This window comes from Etheostoma spectabile, chromosome 17, assembly GCF_008692095.1.
Source record: "Etheostoma spectabile isolate EspeVRDwgs_2016 chromosome 17, UIUC_Espe_1.0, whole genome shotgun sequence".
Classification (NCBI taxonomy): domain Eukaryota; kingdom Metazoa; phylum Chordata; class Actinopteri; order Perciformes; family Percidae; genus Etheostoma; species Etheostoma spectabile.
Genome location: NC_045749.1, coordinates 24429231 through 24449451, shown reverse-complemented (window position 1 = coordinate 24449451; position 20221 = coordinate 24429231). Strand labels below are relative to the sequence as shown.

Genomic DNA, 20221 nt, shown 5'->3' with positions numbered 1-20221 from the left:
TAAATTTTTGATCAAAACCAAGGAAAAAAATTCAAATGCAAAGGTAGTTTGAGTAAATTAGGCTATGCAGACTAATCCATACAATATGGGGGATAATATGAAGAAAGAATGGGATGAGTAGTGGGGATGGGAAGCGACCATTGATATCCAATCTTAGTGAAGGGTGAAACTACAGAAGAGGGAGCTGAGAACTGCTTGCACCAACATTTGTTAAAGTTTATAGATCGGGTAGGCCTAATGTATGTGAGATGGGAAAAAGGTAGAGAAGCTTTAATAGCTGGGATGAAAGATTATTGTAAAATTAAGAAACATTAAATATATCTTCCACAGCAAGACTGAATCATGCTCTTGACAAAACAAGCATTTCTTGGATTCAAATACAATGGACCAAACTTTATGTTTAATGTTAGTGTTAATGTTAGTATCAGTTTTTCTTGGGAAAGATCACATTTTACTCACACCTAACACACATTCCCACCAGCCCATTTACAGTAAGTCTCACACTGCTAGATCCTCCTGGGCGGTGCAAAGCTCCAGACACAGCATGCAGCGCGCGCCGGCCTCTCTCTGACATCTTAAGAAGTTGTGGCTAAGCCTCGGCCTTGTGATTTGGTAACCGTTGTCTGCTTATTGAACTCCTTGAACAATAAACACCTTTTTCTGTCTGAAAACATTGTTGTGAGTGACTACAGCCATCAAAATTTGCTCAGATTCGGCAGCAACTCTCAAAGATTTTGGCATCAACGGTCATAGAAGAGCTCATAAGAGAAGCTGAAATTAAGAAGGCTCAACTAACAACACAGTGCTGAAAGCAGCTTATGGTGGGAAGAGACAAAATAAATAACTCTTATATAAATAAGTGTTATTCAATACTGTTTAAGTATCTTATACAATTTAATATGATTAAGAAGATACGAGTTGAGTTATTAATTATGTATTGTGAGTGTATTTGTGATATTGTAAATACCAGATGGTTTGATCGACACGCCATACCAGGTGGTGGCGGTAATGCACCAAATCATTGTTTGTCAACCGCCAACAATCCTCAACGAAGAAGAAGAAGAAGTCCATCTGGCCAATAGCAGCAGCTCGTACTGAATACCTGATTTTGCCGCTAAAACTAAACTCGCTCCGTACAGACCTGCCTGTGGCTGTGTATAAAAGTAACAGGAAAAAGTAAGTTTTAACCGTCATTAATTTATGGCATTATATTGATTTTGCATGTTGTCCAGGGCAGTGTGTTATCTAGTTAGCGTTAACGTAACGTGAGGCATAGAAACTGTCTATTTTGTTCAGTTAAGTTGACGTTACTTCGTAAGATAACACATACCAACATACGTTTTAATTATTACCGTTAGCCACAACGTTGTCTGTAAGAGTTAGCTAGCTCTAACGTTAACTAATGCACAGTCAAAAGAAACGATGTCCCCTGTTTAACACTCAATACGGTAACGCTGTAGGAAAAAAAGTCCTTTCTATAACGTAGGTAATATTAGCTAGCTAGATGAGATGACTAGCTAACGTTAGTTACAAACTCCCGATTTAATTTAGTCTTGTTTATTACTAACCAATATACGTAGGTATTATTCGATGGTATATTTGAGGTTTTGTGCTAAATACGGTGCACGTATTTTACCCAAGCAGGTCTTGCTACCGTTGACGTTACCTGAAATCTCGATTTTAAACGGTAGTTGTTAACGTTAGCCAGCCATCTCTAGCCCTCTATTGTGTGTTGTGGATGAAGACAGCGCGAATAACCGACAACTAATAATATAGTTAATATTAGCTACGTTACTAGCGGTAATAATTTAAAATTAGGAATTGGACTCCGCCTTAAAGTCTGAAGTGGTAATATGTATATATGCAATATGTTAAGCGTGATAGTTATTTCTGTTCCACGATACTTAGCTAGCCCATCAAGAGTGTAAAGTTTAAAGCCTTTAATATCTTCTTGGCTAAATATTTAAAATTTGCCGCATTTGAGCAATTAGCCTTCACGTCAAGCACAAGACGTTGTTTGAATCTCAGTATGGCTGGGCGATACGGCCAAAATCTTCTGTCCCGATATGATCATAACAATATCATGAGATGGCATATTTTAGGGTAATTCAATGAACAGTCTATATGAAATAGCCACATGGTATACAGTTTCAAGTGAAATTATAGAGAATAAATACTGACAATGTTTATATGCGTGAATAAATGGTGTGATAAAACAAATCTGCAATCTTTCAAATATTCCTTCAAAATGTTTCACAAAAGTTTGAGAAAATTGAGATGGTATGTGTTTGTTATTAATGTAGACAACGTAAGATTTAAGTCAGGTGATTGGCTGGACCATTCCAGCAGGGTTATTTTCTTTCTTTGAAACCAGTTTCCTTGCCTGTGTGTTTGAGATCATTGGCTTGCTGAAACGTCCACCCTCGTTTCATCTTCATCATTCTGGTAGATGGCAGATTTGTCAAGAATGTCTCTGTAAATTTGCCCATTCATCCTTCCTTCAATTATGTGAAGTTTGCCAGTACCATTTGCTGAAAAGAACCCCTTCACCAATGTTCCCATCTCCAAACTTCACTGTTGGTACGGTGTTTTAAGGATGGGTGTGCCTCCATACCGGCCATGCCGGTGGGTGTGCCTCCACACAGGCCGTGGGTGTGCCTCCATACAGGCCGTGGGTGAGCCTCCATACAGGCCGTGGGTGAGCCTCCATACAGGCCGTGGGTGTGCCTCCATACAGGCCGTGGCGGTGGGTGAGCCTCCATACAAGCCGTGGCGGTGGGTGTGCCTCCATACAGGCCGTGGCGGTGGGTGTGCCTCCAAACAGGCCGTGGGTGTGCCTCCATACAGGCCATGGCGGTGGGTGTGCCTCCATACAGGCCATGGCGGTGGGTGTGCCTCCAAACAGGCCGTGGGTGTGCCTCCATACAGGCCATGGCGGTGGGTGTGCCTCCATACAGGCCGTGGCGGTGGGTGTGCCTCCATACAGGCCGTGGCGGAGGGTGAGCCTCCATATAGGCCGTGGCGGAGGGTGAGCCTCCATACAGGCCGTGGCGGAGGGTGAGCCTCCATACAGGCCGTGGCGGTGGGTGAGCCTCCATACAGGCCATGCCGGTGGGTGTGCCTCCATACAGGCCGTGGCGGTGGGTGTGCCTCCATACAGGCCGTGGCGGTGGGTGAGCCTCCATATAGGCCGTGGCGGTGGGTGTGCCTCCATACAGGCCGTGGCGGTGGGTGAGCCTCCATATAGGCCGTGGCGGTGGGTGAGCCTCCATACAGGCCGTGGCGGTGGGTGAGCCTCCATATAGGCCGTGGCGGTGGGTGTGCCTCCATACAGGCCGTGGTGGTGCAGTGAGTTACTTACTGTTTAATATGAGACAACAGTACCTGCTAATTTCAGGTCTTTTTGAAGCGCTCCACAAGTGGTCCTTAGCTCTTGGACAACTCTGATTATTCTTTTCAGTCCTCTGTCAGAAATCTTGAGAGAAGCACTCCGTATTATGGCCCCAACAGTGCTCATTGGACCATTCAGAAGCTTAGAAATGCACCTATAACCAATGCCATCAATATGTTTTGCAACACTTTGTGGTTGTGAATGTCTTGACACAGCTCTTTGCTTTCACCCATCATGAGATGTGTCTTGTGTGACACCTGGCAATGAGACCTTTTTGTTGGCCATCAGTTAAGACTGAACCAGCTGATATTAATTTGCACTGACAGGGGGCTGGATTGCTTTTTAATTACTAGTAGTTTTCAGCTGTTGTCTTGGCTTTTCATGCCTTTTTGCACCTCCCTTTCTTCATGTGTTCAATACTTTTTCCCTGTGTCATTTCACATTATTGAACATAACTTAATTTCTGAAGGTATTTGTTTTGGTTTCTTTGTATGTATGGATTACTTGGGTTGTTACCAACATCTAGTGAACATTTCATGTCAATAGCACCTTTGTAAATATATTTACTGAGAAAAATGGTGACATGTTGAATACTTATTTCATCTGGTGTATACAAAATGGCACTAATAAAGGCATACATTGTCCTCAAACCAGAAAGCCTTTGTCTGCCAGAGATTCCCTGCCAGAGTCCCACAGCTGAGGAGCTGCACAACAAAGCCTCAGTCAAATCGGAAATGTCACATTTGTCATGTGTGAAAGTGAAGTGCCTGGACGCCGCTTTTTGTGTTGTGGATTGACCTTTCCTCGCCGAAAGTTTGAGCATTTGTATTCATCAGTATTTTCCTGATTGTTTTACTCTATCTGAATCAGCGTGACCTAAATCAGCTGCTGAAAATGGGAATTTCTGGACTACTGCAGTTCATCAAAGATGCTGCAGAGCCCATCCACGTGAAAAAATACAAAGACCAGACCGTAGCTGTGGACACATACTGTTGGCTGCATAAAGGAGCATTTTCATGTGCTGAGAAGCTTGCTAAAGGAGAACCAACTGATCAGTAAGCATTTTTATTATTCTAGCTGAATGAAAAAATAAATGTGTTCAAAGGGATTTTGATATTTCTGTTGTAGTCTAGTTGTTAGTGGGGCTCTGTCTATTTCTTTAAAATGCCCACTTATGCTATCAGGTCCAAGCATGCGTGCTGCAATGACACCCTGTAGCCCATGTTCTTTGTTTCAACTTTTTAATGGGGAAAAATATGTTAAACATACTATACAAGCATGAGACTGGGAGGTCAAAGGCTTGTGTTCTCTCAAAGCTGCAACTTACATTATCTAAGAAGCACAGGCAGCATGCACCTTCTCCCTTTTAATCAATCGTTTGTGTAATTAAGCACACTGCAATGAAACTATGGAACTGCTTATACTGAGCATATCAAATACAGCAAAATAGAAATGATTTAAAGGTGGTTTTACTTTTGTTCTATTATATAAAGAGCTCTAACAGTAAACTTGTAATAAAGGTTGAATGTCCAGAACTGATGTCACTTTAATTGATCCAATCCCAGGTATGTGTGGTACTGCATGAAATTTGTGGAGATGTTGTTGAGCTTCAGCGTGAAACCAATACTGGTGTTTGATGGACGCAATCTGCCTTCAAAACGAGAAGTGGAAAAGGCTCGCAGAGAGTGAGTATTTCCCTTTTTTGCATGAGGGTTTGGATGCACTACACACATCTGCACAGCATACCAGTCTGCACATGGATCAGCTGTCACAGAATATGGAGCTGTAAACACACGTCAGACAGGATGTCATAGCATTGATCACAGAGCAAATGTTCCCACACAGGGTAGTTGGACCAGCCAAATGGCTAGTGAATGTTCAAATTTTACTAGCCACTCAATAAATTCCCATTGTTTTTCTTGTTTTTTGTTGTTGGTAAGTGAAGCAATCAACCCGCCACTTGCGTATTTTACCAGCATTTGGCTGGTGGATGGTGCAACTTTTAAACCAACACACAGTAAAAGTGTGAGATGTCTTACCTTTTAAACAGGCCTTTGTTTCTCAGAAAATTCTGCGCAAAACTATCCACCACCTTCTAGTACTTTGCACCATATTAAATCCATGGCTTGAGCCGATATCTGGAGCTAACAGCTATCTAGCTAACAGCTAGTCAATTGGTTTTCTTCTGGACATAATAAAAGGAAATTACCTATTACTTTTGCAATTAATGCAGTTTAAGACACAAAAATAACTCCTGTTATAAGCTGTCCGTCAGGTTTGTTTTCTACCTCTTGTGTGCACGTACATCTCGCAGAAGACGTTGCTTGGAAACCGGCCTTTTAAGACCAGCAAATAAAATGAATAAATCTCATTGGTTGGTACATCTCAAATAAATCCCTAGGTTTTAATGAACTTGCTGGACTGATTATGAAATGGTTGAGGTTTTTTGTTTATTTGAAGGGCTTTAGTTCTCTAGAAATTAGCAGAAGTTGTTTTACCATAACCTTAATAGAGTCTACCCAGGAGAAACTGCTCCATGGTTCTATAGCCAAAAAACAAAGCAACAACATTAGGCTGCCTTCAGACTATCCTTGTTGGCTGTCTGACGGTCTGGCAAAAACGCAGGTCTATCATTCATGTTGAATGGAGGTAGTGTGTTTAGGGATGTTAAGAGTTATGAGAAGAACTCATGGCCTGTGCCAAATGCAAGAACCCAGTGTTTTCATACCTGGCCACAAACATGCTCAGACAAAGCTGAGGACTGTTTTCCCAAAACAGTAACAAAGCACCTTTTGTTAGTGTGAAGATACGTAGAAGAATGTACAGACCTGTCAACACGTGAGCCCAAACAACCCCTCCACAAACAAATACCTTAGCATCAAGAGGTCCGACGCCTTATTGTTATCCTTAACAAGGGATATCTGTCAATGTCTCTTTGCTTAGTGGTGCCACACAACCAGTTGTCTTTGATAGATTTATACCTCTGTCCAGAAACATAGAAGTGTTTCCCACACATAAACACAATGCGTTTCGTTATTATTATATTTAAAAAATGTAACGCTATTTAAAACACCCATTTCCTTTCCCTTCTCTCCTCCATCTCTCTGTCACTCTACGCACACACACACACACACACACACACACAGCCCCTCCCCTCCGTGCACACAGCGTCTGTCTCCATGAAAACAGTGGTTTGCCAAGTTAGCAACTTTGTCGCTAGATTTAGCGACTTTTCAGACCCTCTTCGTGACTTTTTTTCACAAAAGCAACTAGCGACAAATCTGGCAACTTTCTGTTGAAGTTGCCAGATATATACACACACACACACAAAAACAAATTGCTTTCTAATCTGTGGAAAACCCTGCATAGACTTCAGTTGTAGGACAAATCATCTTTCTCATTTTGTTTTGAGTGCAAAGTTTACAAATTGTTAATTCTGTTTCTTTCATGTACTTTTCAGGCGCAGAGAAGTCAATCTTCAGAAAGGAAGACAGCTACTACGTGAAGGCAAACTGTCGGAGGCCAGAGACTGTTTCACACGCTGTGTTAACATCACCCCAGCCATGGCTCATAACCTTATTAAGGTAAAGACTTCCTATCTCCTGCCAGGCTGATATGACGAATTATATCGTTGCCTTCACTCTGGGCTTTGAGTTATTAATCAAGAAGACTCACAGTGTACTCACATTTTGTCAGTCGAATAACTGCACGGCAGCCTGTTGACTTAATGAACTGAGCCTTACCACAAATTAACTGTGATGGAAATACAGAAGGGTGATGGAAAGAGGGCAGCACAACGCCTTGGTATTGGTGCATGTTAAAATATGCCTTCATTGAAATTATTGTTCTGAATGCCATTGGCTTCATAGCATGAATATCTAAATGTAAGGGGAAGGAGATGCAAAGCCAGGAAATGGACAAGTGAATGTGTTGAATGTACTGTTACTTGCATAAGTTTACACACCCATGCTAAAGTTGATTAAAATGAGGAATAAAAAAAACATCTTTTGGAAATTGATCTTAATGCCTTAATTTGAAAAAAATTAACGTAGTTAACAATAAAAATTGGCACTCTTTTCCATCCAGTAATTGTTTAAAACATCAGGTTCAGATAACAGCCTTTTGCAGAGGAAACTACTTGTTCAACCAAGAGAACTTTCTACAGTTTTTCTTCAAAGTTGCATATCAACTTTCGCAACATTAAAAGAATATAAAAATATTTGGTAACATCCAGCAGTTTTCCATGTTGAAGTGATGTAGTGAATATTTTTTGTGTTTGTAAACCAGGCTGCAAGGGCGAGAGGAGTGGACTGTGTTGTGGCTCCATATGAAGCTGATGCTCAGTTAGCTTACCTCACTAAATCTGGTTTGGCCCAGGCTGTCATCACAGAAGACTCTGACCTGCTGGCATTCGGCTGCAAAAAGGTATTGAGTGCTAAACCCAGAGGATTCATTCCCAGCTGACATGACACACATGTAAATACATAGAGGATACCCGGGCCTCACTCATCCTACGTGGATAAGGGTTATCCAGATCAGAGTGTTGGCGATTCAACATAAGTCTGGATTTGTTTTGTTTTTTAATCTTGAAATGTGAAAGCAATCTGGAACTGGAACAAATCCAGCAACAAATCCTCAAACCCAAACCTGCGAAGTGCGAGCCTATTGACAGTAAGCTGGACCATGAACCAGAGGTTTTACTGTGAACCACTTACATAAACTCATTTTAAATTAAATAAAAACAGCTAGTTTTCTTAGATTCTTAATGAAAGAGTGTTGACATAATGATGATTTTCAGATGACAACCTGCAGGTTATTGTAAACTCATGATGATCTATAATTATCACAATCAAATATTCATAATGTAAAACTATCTATACAAGATGAAACAAAAATGAAAGATTAATACAATAAATTAAAGGTCCCATGACATGGTGCTCCTTGGATGCTTTTATAGAGACCTTAGTGGTCCCCTAATAATGTATCTGAAGTCTCTTTATATAGACCTTAGTGGTCCCTAATACTGTATCTGAAGTCTCTTTTATATAGACCTTAGTGGTCCCCTAATACTGTATCTGAAGTCTCTTTATATAGACCTTAGTGGTCCCCTAATAATGTATCTGAAGTCTCTTTTATATAGACCTTAGTGGTCCCTAATACTGTATCTGAAGTCTCTTTTATATAGACCTTAGTGGTCCCTAATACTGTATCTGAAGTCTCTTTTATATAGACCTTAGTGGTCCCTAATACTGCATCTGAAGTCTCTTTTATATAGACCTTAGTGGTCCCCTAATACTGTATCTGAAGTCTCTTTTATATAGACCTTAGTGGTCCCTAATACTGTATCTGAAGTCTCTTTTATATAGACCTTAGTGGTCCCCTAATACTGTATCTGAAGTCTCTTTTATAAAGACCTTAGTGGTCCCTAATACTGTATCTGAAGTCTCTTTTATATAGACCTTAGTGGTCCCTAATACTGTATCTGAAGTCTTTTATATAGACCTTAGTGGTCCCTAATACTGTATCTGAAGTCTTTTATATAGACCTTAGTGGTCCCCTAATACTGTATCTGAAGTCTCTTTGTGTAGACCTTAGTGGTCCCTAATACTGTATCTGAAGTCTCTTTATATAGACCTTAGTGGTCCTTAATACTGGATCTGAAGTCTCTTTTATATAGACCTTAGTGGTCCCTAATACTGTATCTGAAGTCTCTTTTATATAGACCTTAGTGGTCCCTAATACTGTATCTGAAGTCTCTTTTATATAGACCTTAGTGGTCCCTAATACTGTATCTGAAGTCTCTTTTATATAGACCTTAGTGGTCCCCTAATACTGTATCTGAAGTCTCTTTATATAGACCTTAGTGGTCCCTAATACTGTATCTGAAGTCTCTTTTATATAGACCTTAGTGGTCCCTAATACTGTATCTGAAGTCTCTTTATATAGACCTTAGTGGTCCCTAATACTGTATCTGAAGTCTCTTTTATATAGACCTTAGTGGTCCCTAATACTGTATCTGAAGTCTCTTTTATATAGACCTTAGTGGTCCCCTAATACTGTATCTGAAGTCTCTTTTATATAGACCTTAGTGGTCCCTAATACTGTATCTGAAGTCTCTTTTATATAGACCTTAGTGGTCCCCTAATACTGTGTCTGAAGTCTCTTTGTGTAGACCTTAGTGGTCCCTAATACTGTATCTGAAGTCTCTTTTATATAGACCTTAGTGGTCCCCTAATACTGTATCTGAAGTCTCTTTTATATAGACCTTAGTGGTCCCTAATACTGTATCTGAAGTCTCTTTATATAGACCTTAGTGGTCCCTAATACTGTATCTGAAGTCTCTTTTATATAGACCTTAGTGGTCCCTAATACTGTATCTGAAGTCTCTTTTATATAGACCTTAGTGGTCCCCTAATACTGTATCTGAAGTCTCTTTTATATAGACCTTAGTGGTCCCCAATACTGTATCTGTACTGCCATATCTAAAGTAGAGCCCAACCAATATATTGTCGTGCCAATATTATTGGCCGGTATTAGCCATTTTCTCAATTATCTGTATTGCCAATTATAATGGCTGATTTCTTTTTTCTTTTCATTTCTTTTTTAAAAATAAAGTTGAGCTACATTTGAAGATCAGGGCCCTGATGGTTGAATGGACAAGGGTAATGTTATTAGCTATTGTCATTTGAACCAGATCCAATTTTGCGTGGTTGGAGAAAGGCACCAGTGCCTAATACTTTGTGTGCTACAGTTAAAACATTAGTCAGTGCAACAAAACCATCTAAGCCTTTAGTGTTAATCCTGTTTGCAGCAAATGATACGTTTGACAAAAATCAAAATTAGCCTTTTAGAAATTTCATTGCTCATACATTGCCACCAAATTTTAAATCAATCATCTTTCACATTCATGCAGGTGATCCTCAAAATGGACAAGCAGGGCAATGGCCTAGAGATAGACCACAGCAACATGGGCCGCTGTCGCTCTCTGGGGAATGTTTTCACAGAGGAGAAGTTTCGCCACATGTGCATCCTCTCTGGATGCGACTACCTGGCCTCCCTACATGGCATTGGCCTAGGCAAGGCCTGCAAACTGCTTCGGCTGGCCAAAGACCCTGATATCCTGAAGGTGAGTCTAGATGGTAACATAGTGTAGTTGGATTATGCATTTAGTAAGGTGACTACAGTTTAATTTTGTGAGCAGTTTAGATAAAACACTCAACTGTCCTGTTACAGATGTGAACTAACCACAGACTGTTGCCTCATTCATGGCCTCACAGCGGTGTGTCGCTGCTGAACAGCAATGCAACACTGAATAATATACTGAATATAGGGGAAATGAAATGGATGTTCAGAGTTATTTTTGGCATAAAAAGATTTGTTCTGTCCTGGCGGGAGTCCCCATTGGCCTGGCGGTCCACCTGGCCTGTACAGTTCTAGGGGAAACACTGGAGAGTGAGTCTGTATTTGTCAGTCAGTAATGGCATAAAATGTATTGTTAGAAAAAGCTAATAGCAGTGGTCCATTGGCAGATGGCTTATTGCGAGCTCTTGTTGCCCTTTCAGGTGATCAGAAAGATGGGCCAGTATCTCAAGATGAATCTTGTCGTCCCTGAACAGTACATTGAGGGATTCATCAGAGCCAATAACACCTTCCTCTACCAGCTGGTGTTTGATCCTGTCAGGAGGAAGGTTGTACCCCTTAACCCATACCCAGAGCACATGGACCCAGCCACACTCAGCTACGCTGGACTGTATCCTCCTGTTTTGAATCACAGCACGTGTTGCCACCTTTGTAAACAGTGGAAATGATTTAGTGTCACCCTTGGTTATATTTTATTTAGAAATAGAAAATTGCAAGTTCGTTGTATTTTTATCCTTGATGATTTTGAATCCAGTTATCTAGGAGATGACAAAGGCTTGCAGATGGCCTTGGGAAACCTTGACATCAACACCATGGAGAGGATAGATGACTTCAACCCAGATAAACCCATTCCCCAGGTATCACATCACACTGTAATTTGATAAGCAGGTTGGCTTTAACCAAGTGTCACCTTTTTAATATTGAACAACTTTGCAAATGCCCTCTTTAGGTTTCTAAAGCCCGCAGTCGCAGCTGGAACTCCTCACCAGCCCCCACTGGGCCCAGTATCTGGAATGGAGGCTCAAAGCCAGCATCTGCTGCCTCGTCCCAGTCTACTGCCTCCCCAGACAGGCCCCCTTCCACCAGGGGCAAGGAGAGAATCATCAGCATGGTCGGTCTCAGGCTGCCCTGCAGAGGGCTGCAGGCAAAGAGACCACGAGAAGGTGAGCTGTGAATGTGCAATGTTTAGATTGCTGCAAGCTTTTTAACACAAACACCCGTTTTACCCTCTCTGTGAACGGATCCACTACAGCACAGAAGTCTGATTGGCTGAACATCTTTAGATTTAGAGATTTCCTACAGATATTTCCAGTTGCTCATCTGTACATGATAGAAATGGGTTTGTGACTTGACAATATATTGATTAAACTATTTTCTGTCAAGGCAATCATTTTGTTTTAATTTACACATAGGAATTTAATTAGACATCTAATTGCATTTCAGCTGACTAAAGAAACTTATTGACCTGGTTGACAATGATCAAAATGATAGGATCCCAATAGGGCTGCACAATTATGGCCAAAATGATAGTCACTATCATTTTGATCAATATTATGACCACGATTATTTGTTGATTTTAACCAAAACAAATTTTATTGTCACAGTCTAATTATAACTGCTTTCACATCCATATTAAGCTACATTCTTCTTATGTTGAAGTTGGATGTTGTACATACATGCAGCTGCAACAAATGTAAATGAAAATTAGCTATCTGAAATAAATAGTGTAGGATATATATATATATATATATATATATATATATATATATATATATATATATATAAAACATAACTGATTAAAAGAGCTAGGGAGAGAGAGGGAGTGTGATGTACGTACTCACAGAGAGACGGCTGACTCATTATGAATGGGTCATGCACGGGTCGAATGGCGTATAAACATGTCATGTACATATGAAGTGTCTGTATCGTTCTGTGTTTTTCACCGTGGCGGCCACTATAGCAGAGTTACCATGGAAACACTTGTACAAATACAGGTTTGCCTCTCATGCTTAACAATATACAGCTGTCTTTATAACAATTGAAACTGTAGACAAATGTCAGAAGTGTGGACCCAAACACATACATATTTCCCTCATTAAAATGCAAATCAATTTATAACGTTTTGGACATGCGTTTTTCTGGATTTTCTTGTTAGTCTGTCTCTCACTGTTCAAATAAATCTACCATTAAAATTATAGACTGATCATTTCTTTGTCAGTGGGCAAATGTACAAAATCAGCATGGGATCAAATACTTTTTCCCTCACGGTAGTCCTATACAGTAGATTGTTGTGAACGTTTATTTTTTTTTGGATATACGTGATTCACCCTAACCTTGAAGGGTCCTCTTCGCACCACATGAGTTCTGAATTGACTCCTTGGTAACAGCAGGCCCCAGAACTCCCAGATCAACCGGTGGGGCTCCAGATTGAGAGACTTGGCTCAGTATTTCAGCACCGGTCGATGGTCCAGGGGAAGTAATTTCATCTTCACTTGATTCTTCAGGGTCCACTGCTGCTGTCTTGTTCCACATCTCCTCCAGGAGCTGGGTCTGCGTCAGCCCTTATTTTGAAGATTGCATTCACTATGGACAACTACAAGCATTCTCTCCCTTTGCTTTGAACACAGACCACCACCACCAGAGGGTGACATAACTCCCTTAGAATCATTCTGAAATCCACCTGCAGCTGTTGCCAGCTCACATTGTGCTGGCTAAGTTAGCTAAGCTCTATTTGTGCATCCCTAGTACTAGTATTGCGTCAGAGAGAGACATCGTAACTGCACAGCAGACCATGCTCACTCTAAAACACGTAGACCTGTGTCTGTAAAATAATGTACAGATTCCAGCCAGCGGTGGACTATGAACTGGTTACACACCCACACACATACACCTAAATGTGTATCCATTATGTGATTCTGACACATCACAAAAGTTCTGTTGAATGGACTGTAGTTGCCACAGTTCTAAAAGAAAGGGCCTAATTTTAGGAAGTTCAATGTGCTCAGTCAAGTTCACATTCTTAAACCACAAGTACTCCTTAAACCCCATTTAGCAGTAGTTTTTGTTTGATCTGAGTACAGCACAAATATAAAGGATATAAAGCCAAATATAAAGGCTCTTTTTACTAAACAGTATTATACTTGAATTAAATGTATTCGAAAGCTGGCCAAAGCTTGGCACTTTTGGAGTTTTTAGTTGCAAAACATTGTATTTTTATATGAAGACATATAAAGTATGTATACAAACTACATTTAATTTTTTGTTTATTTTCTTTTAAATTGAATCTCTACTGCAATCACAGGGGAAAAGTAACTACATTTATGTAATGTGAATCGTTTTTCTAATTGAGAATTGTTTTTGAATCAAAAATAATATTGAATCAAATCCTGAGCCTAAAAATTGTAATCAAATTGTGACGTTTGCTGAGTCGTACACCCCTAGATTGGAATGTCTAGCTAGTAAACAAATGTCTGGACTAAGGATTATGCTATTTTAACTGACCTCATGCATGCTAGTAGCCACCTAAGTATTACAAAAAGCTATTAGCTATGGAGCAAAACAATAAAAGCAGAAGTGTTTGGCCTTTTATGGACTGTACTTTTTTTTTCCTCCCATAGACTGTAGTGTATCAGACCAAGATGTGCTACAGCAGTACTTGTGCTCCAGTCAGAAGCGATCTAGGTCAGACCAGAATCCAGACAAGCCAACATTACCCAGTCAGCCCCAGTCGCGCAACCGCTTTGCCACGCTGCTGCAGAGGAGGAACCAGGGAGCTGAGGAGGACGGCCAGGCCACATGCAGCAGGTGACATCAACCACCACATCTCTCCTCAACTCACACTAGTAACTCTACTAGATTGTAGTGGTCGAAGCTCCCCTCCAAGTCAAGTCTCTCGTGGTTATAATAAGGAGTGTTTTAACACCTGCTGCATTCCATCCAGACTGCTCACAACACTGCATATCTATATAGACGGAATTTAAAGCATGTCAAATGTTATCATGACTCCTTTATCTGTTAGCATACAGTATCATCTTTGGTTAGATGCTATCTAATTAGTGTATTTAAGCTAATGCAGTATGTCAGAAAATACCAGGAATTCTTTACTTTGTATGTTAATAACTGTATTTTGCCTTTTCCATGAACATACAGAACAGTACAGACCACATATTGCTATTGTTATCGGGAAAATCTTGCTAAAATTATCAGCAATAACTAACGTATTTTTTACTTCTAGAGTACAACCATGTAATGTGCACTGTCTACAACTACTGACAGCCAATGAATTACTTTCAGTCAACACATCCCCCAGACTCTCAGAGCCAGTTAACGTTAACTAAATCACACTGTTATATGATCAACAACAAACCATTTTGCAGCCAACATTGGGGAGATGATGACACAGTGACACATGCCTTTGGTGTGGGAGATCAGGGTTCGATTCCCACTGCGATACATCAACCAATGTGGACCTGAGCAAGACACTTAACCCCTAGTCTCCAGAGGCGTGTGGCCTCTGAGAAAAAAAGAAGAAGAAAAAAAATATATATATATTAATTATTAGTCACTTTGGCTAAAAGCGGTAGTTAAATGGCATTAGTAACATTAATAATTAACGTAATGGCAGTTAGTGGGATGTCATTGATTACGTAAATCTCCCCATTAAAGTTCGGCAAACAAACGCTTCTTCATCTTTTCACAACATCTAGCGGACGCTAGACAGAGTTTACCTCTGTAGGTCGTAGCTAAAGCAAGCTAACGTTTTCTGACCTATCAGGGTGTGTTTTCAGGTATCAGAATCCTTTTATCTTTGACCACATATTTTGCATCCGCAGTTATTTCGTTTGGGCCTGGTTGTCAAAAGTTTTTAAAGCCAAAGCTTCTGATGAAAGACAGCAGCTGCTGGTGCGTTGACACGTATGTTGTCCTCCCCATGTGTGGCCACGCGCAGCAGATGCGTTACTATTACATGTTACGCAGGTTATAGGTTACACAGAGAGGAAAATGAAGATTGTTCATGAGTTCCGCATCTCGAGTCCATGTTGTATTAATCCTGTACACCAAGGGCTATCTTTGTGATCGCAACATTTACCAAAACAAATTAGGATAATCTTTTGCACAAAAAGTGAAAGAACACGCTAGGAGAAGCAGTAGAAAATGTTTAAACCCTGTGATATCCGTTGTCAGTGATGAGGTTAACTATATGAGGTTAAAAGTCAAATCAAGGCGATTTAGAAACCACAACAAAAAAACACACAGGAAGTTACACAAGCTACTGCAACAGACTGCCACTCGAGCGTCCCCATCTTGCATCCCACTGTATAGTATAGTGAAGGTTGTGTTTATTCTCACGTAGGTTTTTCAGATGTTCCAGTCCAGCTGCCAGTCTGAGCACACAGATGTCTGCTCAGGAGGATTCCCTTCAGGGTGCCAGTCCCACTCAGGACAGTTCTCTCAGCACCCAGACCAATGACAGCGATGGTCCCGAAATTCCATCGGTAGACACCCCCAGCCCGCCTCGGTCACCCAGCACCACGTCCCCCAGTGCAGCCAGTCAGGGCCTCAGGCTGTTTAACTGGTCAGACAGCTCCACCGCCACTGAACAATTGAGAATGCCTCAGTCCACTACTAGCCTTGTCGCCCTGCAGCAGTTTCAGTACAAGAAGGACACAAAGAGCCATAGACCCCCTGGAGACATCTCAGCCATATGTCAGTCCTCCGCTGGCACTAACCCAGAGGAAAAGGATGACCTCCCAGATTCACCTCCCTCCCAGGACAGCGCCTATTTCTCCCAGTCCGAGCCTTCCTCCCACCAGGAGGATGCTGCATCGGTAAGGTCATACAAATCCCCACTCTTTATTTATGTTTATACATCCTTTGTGATTAGATCAGCCTTTACACATCATCGTCATCAGAGTTTCATGGCAGGGTGGGTGTGCAGGAAGCTATTTGGGTAGCATGGCTTTGTTGTCTTACATGTCTTTCATATGCTTCCTCAGGAAATGAATTTAAGCAAAAATTCTGAGCTAGAGCAGAGTCCTACACACTCAACAGGAGCAGACAAGAAACCTGGCATGCTGAGATCAAAGGTGGGTGTGTGCCTGGGTCAAGGTCACCAGAGGGGCAATTTGTTCCAATATTATGCTTATTTTTTAGTAACATCTTTGATTAATTCTGTTTAAAGCACTGAGACTTTTCTTACTGTTAGATGGTGGAGGGATGTGTCAGCCTGCATTATAGAGCTGTAAACCTCTAATGAATTTCGTTAGCAGGCGTTTGATTTCCCTTGACAGCATGGGATATGTACTGGTAACAGGGCCTGAAATTAACACCCTACCACCTGGAAAATGCAGGTGAATTTAGCAATTGGGGGTCAACCCTGTCAGTCACTTTTGCGGGTGGATTTAAAATCCACCCGCAAAAGGTCGTCAAAAAGGTTAACTTCAGGCCCTGGCTGGTAAAGAGGTTATTACACCCTGTCAAGCAAATGAACCATAAAATATTACCATCCAACTTGTTTTCTTAACCACCAAAGCATGTCATTCATTAAGCTGTAAAAAGAGTGATTGATATTTGTAAGTTCAAGAAGTGTCCACATCTTTAACCGGTATGTAACTGAGAAATCATTTAACCATTCAAGGCTCCTCTTACACAGGACAATACATTCTGGGAAGGTTCATTGTAATTTCTTTACTAAACAGTAATTCGGGGAAGCTATAGTACAGAGTCGTGTCAGAATGTGGTTAGCCTTTAGCTTAACATAAAGACTGGGAACTGGGGGAAACAGCTAGCCTGTCTTAGGTAAAACTGCTGCTTTGAGATCATAGACTGTAAATATTAAGTCTATGTTAAAGATTTCTCTGGTTTGGTGGGTGTGTCTCAGCTCAGGTCCCAGGTGATCATCAATCAGCAGAGACGTGTCTGTAAACTCGGGGTAATAAAACCTGTAAAACTGCATCAGCGTTTAACGTTGATGCTTGTTTAAGCCATATTACATGAGAGGGTTTAATTTCAAGGTCAAAATGGCACATCACTGAAGTGTAGGCCTCCTATTGTGGAGCAAAAAACCAAAACAAAAACAGACAGGATATCTAGTCCTAGCTTTGTAGAAACAGTGGGATTTATCAAACTGAATAAATCCCCCCCGCACATTTAGAAAACAAAACAGCATTGTGTGGTAAGTAAGACATCTGCTGAAAAAGTTATTATACTCATTAACATGATTGCCAATACTGTTTAGTTCAAAAACATCCCAAACACCAGAATGAAACACAAGTACAAAGACATAGTAGGCCAGGCGCAAGCTTTTATTTTGAAAAGACAAAGCTCGCGGACTGCACCAGCCGAGAGGTCATGAGACGGTAGCATAGACATTATATATATTATATTCATTTTATATACAGTCTATAGATGGGAGGCATGAGACGGGGGGTCTCCAGGCCGCAGCCATACCAGACTCTAATAAAAAGCAGAGCTTCCTCTGCCGTGGGGTCGAAGATCCAGCTGTTCCACTTAGGGCTCCCCCTAGAGGCCTGGAGAACGTCCGTGGTGTAATGTGGGTGCAGCGGGTTTTTTGATGCATTTGTTTGTCCACTTTTCTTTTTGCATCGCTTTTTTGGGGGTTGTGTGCTTTTATTTTTGCATCGCTTCTGTATTTGTAGCGCGTTTATGTATTTTGTTGTTGTGTGTATTTGCTGCGCATGTGTTGACATATTAATGAAGTTGCTTTCTTATTTTGCGTGTGTTTTGTCTATTTGTATGTTTTCTTAAGCTGCTGGGCATTTGCCCCTATTATTTATATATTATTATTTAAATATTATTATTTGCCCCTTATTATTATTATTATTAGATATGGGGTGTTTTAGGCCTTTATTCCACAGGACAGCTGAAGAGATGAAGGGAATTTCTTTATTAATAAGCTGTAGAGGTGTATTTTCTAACTGTGGACAGAGCCAGACAAACTGTTCCTCTGGCTTCCAGTCTTTATGCTAAGCTAGGCTAGCCACAGCATGCCTCCAGCTCTGTATTTAACACACAGACATGAGACTGGTAGTCATTGTCTTATCTTTTTTTTTTTTTATTAAATTTGCAATTAACAAAATAATAAAGTTCAAGACATTTTGCACCAATTAAACATGGTGTGTACTTTATTTTCTGTTTTTATTCTTGTCTCTCATACATGGTCTTTGTCGGTCCAGGTTTCAGGTCTGTCAAAGCTGAAGTCCAGCAGCCAGCGCCCAGCAAAGGTGGGGACATTGGGCCCAGCCAGGGCCAGTGGACTGAGCAGGAAGTCTGGGGGGTATGCGAGGAAAACCTCTTTGTCCAATAACGAGAACAACCCTGGAGCCCAGGCCACCATCAGCAGCCTCTGGAAGAACTTCAGCTTCAAAAAGTAAAATACTCAGGGTACTTTGTAAATTAATTATTCAAATTAAACAATATTTTATCAATTTCTTTACATAATTCTAAAATAATTAGTGTGTGTATAACACTGGCATGACTTGCCATGAAAATTGAGGTGTCGTAATGAATGCTTGGCTGTTGTCAATAAGTGTCACTTGGTGAATTATGACCCTATTGTTTGTAAGTTTATACGTTTTGACCTTGTGTGTGTGTGTGTGTGTGTGTGTGTGTGTGTGTGGGTGTGTGTGTGTGTGTGGTGTGTGTGTGTGTGTGTGTGTGTGTGTGTGTGTGTGTGTGTGTGTGTGTGTGTGTGTGTGTGTGTGTGTGTGTGTGTGTGTGTGTGTGTGTCAGATATTGCCTCTTGTTTATAACAGAAGACTGTTGAGTGCAAGCGAAGCAGAAACCAGATTGTCCACATAGTTGGGTGGTAGGGAAGAGGAACAGTTTCAGGCCTTAGACATGTAAACAACGCGGCATTGTTGCATCGTGCCTCTGCTGTCAGGAACTTTAATCAGTGATCTATCAGTTTGTAATGGAGCAGCTCTCTTGTGTGTTTCAGAGATCCGCAGAAGATGGCTGCCTGTAAGAAAGGTGAGCCCATGTCTCCCGTCAAAGACAACGTGCCGGCCAGCCAGCTCAGCTGAGATGAATTCAATCAGCAGCTTCTGATTGGCTGTGAATGTTTCACACAGCGCTGAGCGCTCGGTGTGGGAGCCAAGCTTTTAAACATACCGTGTATGTTAATGATTTCTTAATGTATAGTTTTAAATAAAGCAACTGTCTTGGGATGCACATTGACCTGGTTGAGTTTACTTAAACGGGTTGTATCACACCTTGCTGTTGCTTTAATAAAGCAGTCAAAGAATGTGTCACCTGGTAAAAATGCACAGTGCATACTTGAGTGTTTACTGAAAATGCCCAACCCACATGCAAGCTGAGGAATGTGGGGAAGAGCCGGCCGTCTTTCTGCCTCTGGTGTCGTGTTAGTGGCTGAACACTATCAGTTCTCTCCCTTCAAAGCTGATGTCAGACTGAGTGTGTGTGCTTTACGTGCTGTTGTAGCAGACAGAAGAAAATCTCTCCAGGCTTGTTTGTGTAATCCTGCTTGCACTTTGTCTTTATGTGAACCCCCGCTTATCTCTGAGTGGACTGACCCGTTTACTAATGGTAGGCTGACATAAGGCAGTGGATATTATCTTTTTTACCATGTGACCCTAAAAGTGTATTTGTGACACATTCCAAATGTCAGTGAGTTGGGAGTCACTTTCCCTGGTTCATTTGAATCATTTT

General features: G+C 41.1%; 1 protein-coding gene across 1 annotated transcript; it reads left to right on the top strand.

The window, feature by feature from the left end:
• The first annotated feature begins 1060 nt into the window (after positions 1–1060).
• Positions 1061–19729, top strand: exo1 (exonuclease 1). The gene is made up of 14 exons (XM_032541963.1): positions 1061–1176; positions 4262–4446; positions 4957–5076; positions 6852–6975; positions 7679–7816; positions 10305–10517; positions 10954–11141; positions 11286–11388; positions 11481–11694; positions 14149–14335; positions 15885–16359; positions 16528–16617; positions 18727–18920; positions 19491–19729. Exons 2-14 carry the CDS (start codon positions 4286–4288, stop codon positions 19573–19575), a joined length of 2292 nt encoding a protein of 763 aa, XP_032397854.1. The 5' UTR covers positions 1061–1176; positions 4262–4285; the 3' UTR covers positions 19576–19729.
• Positions 19730–20221: the final 492 nt, after the last annotated feature.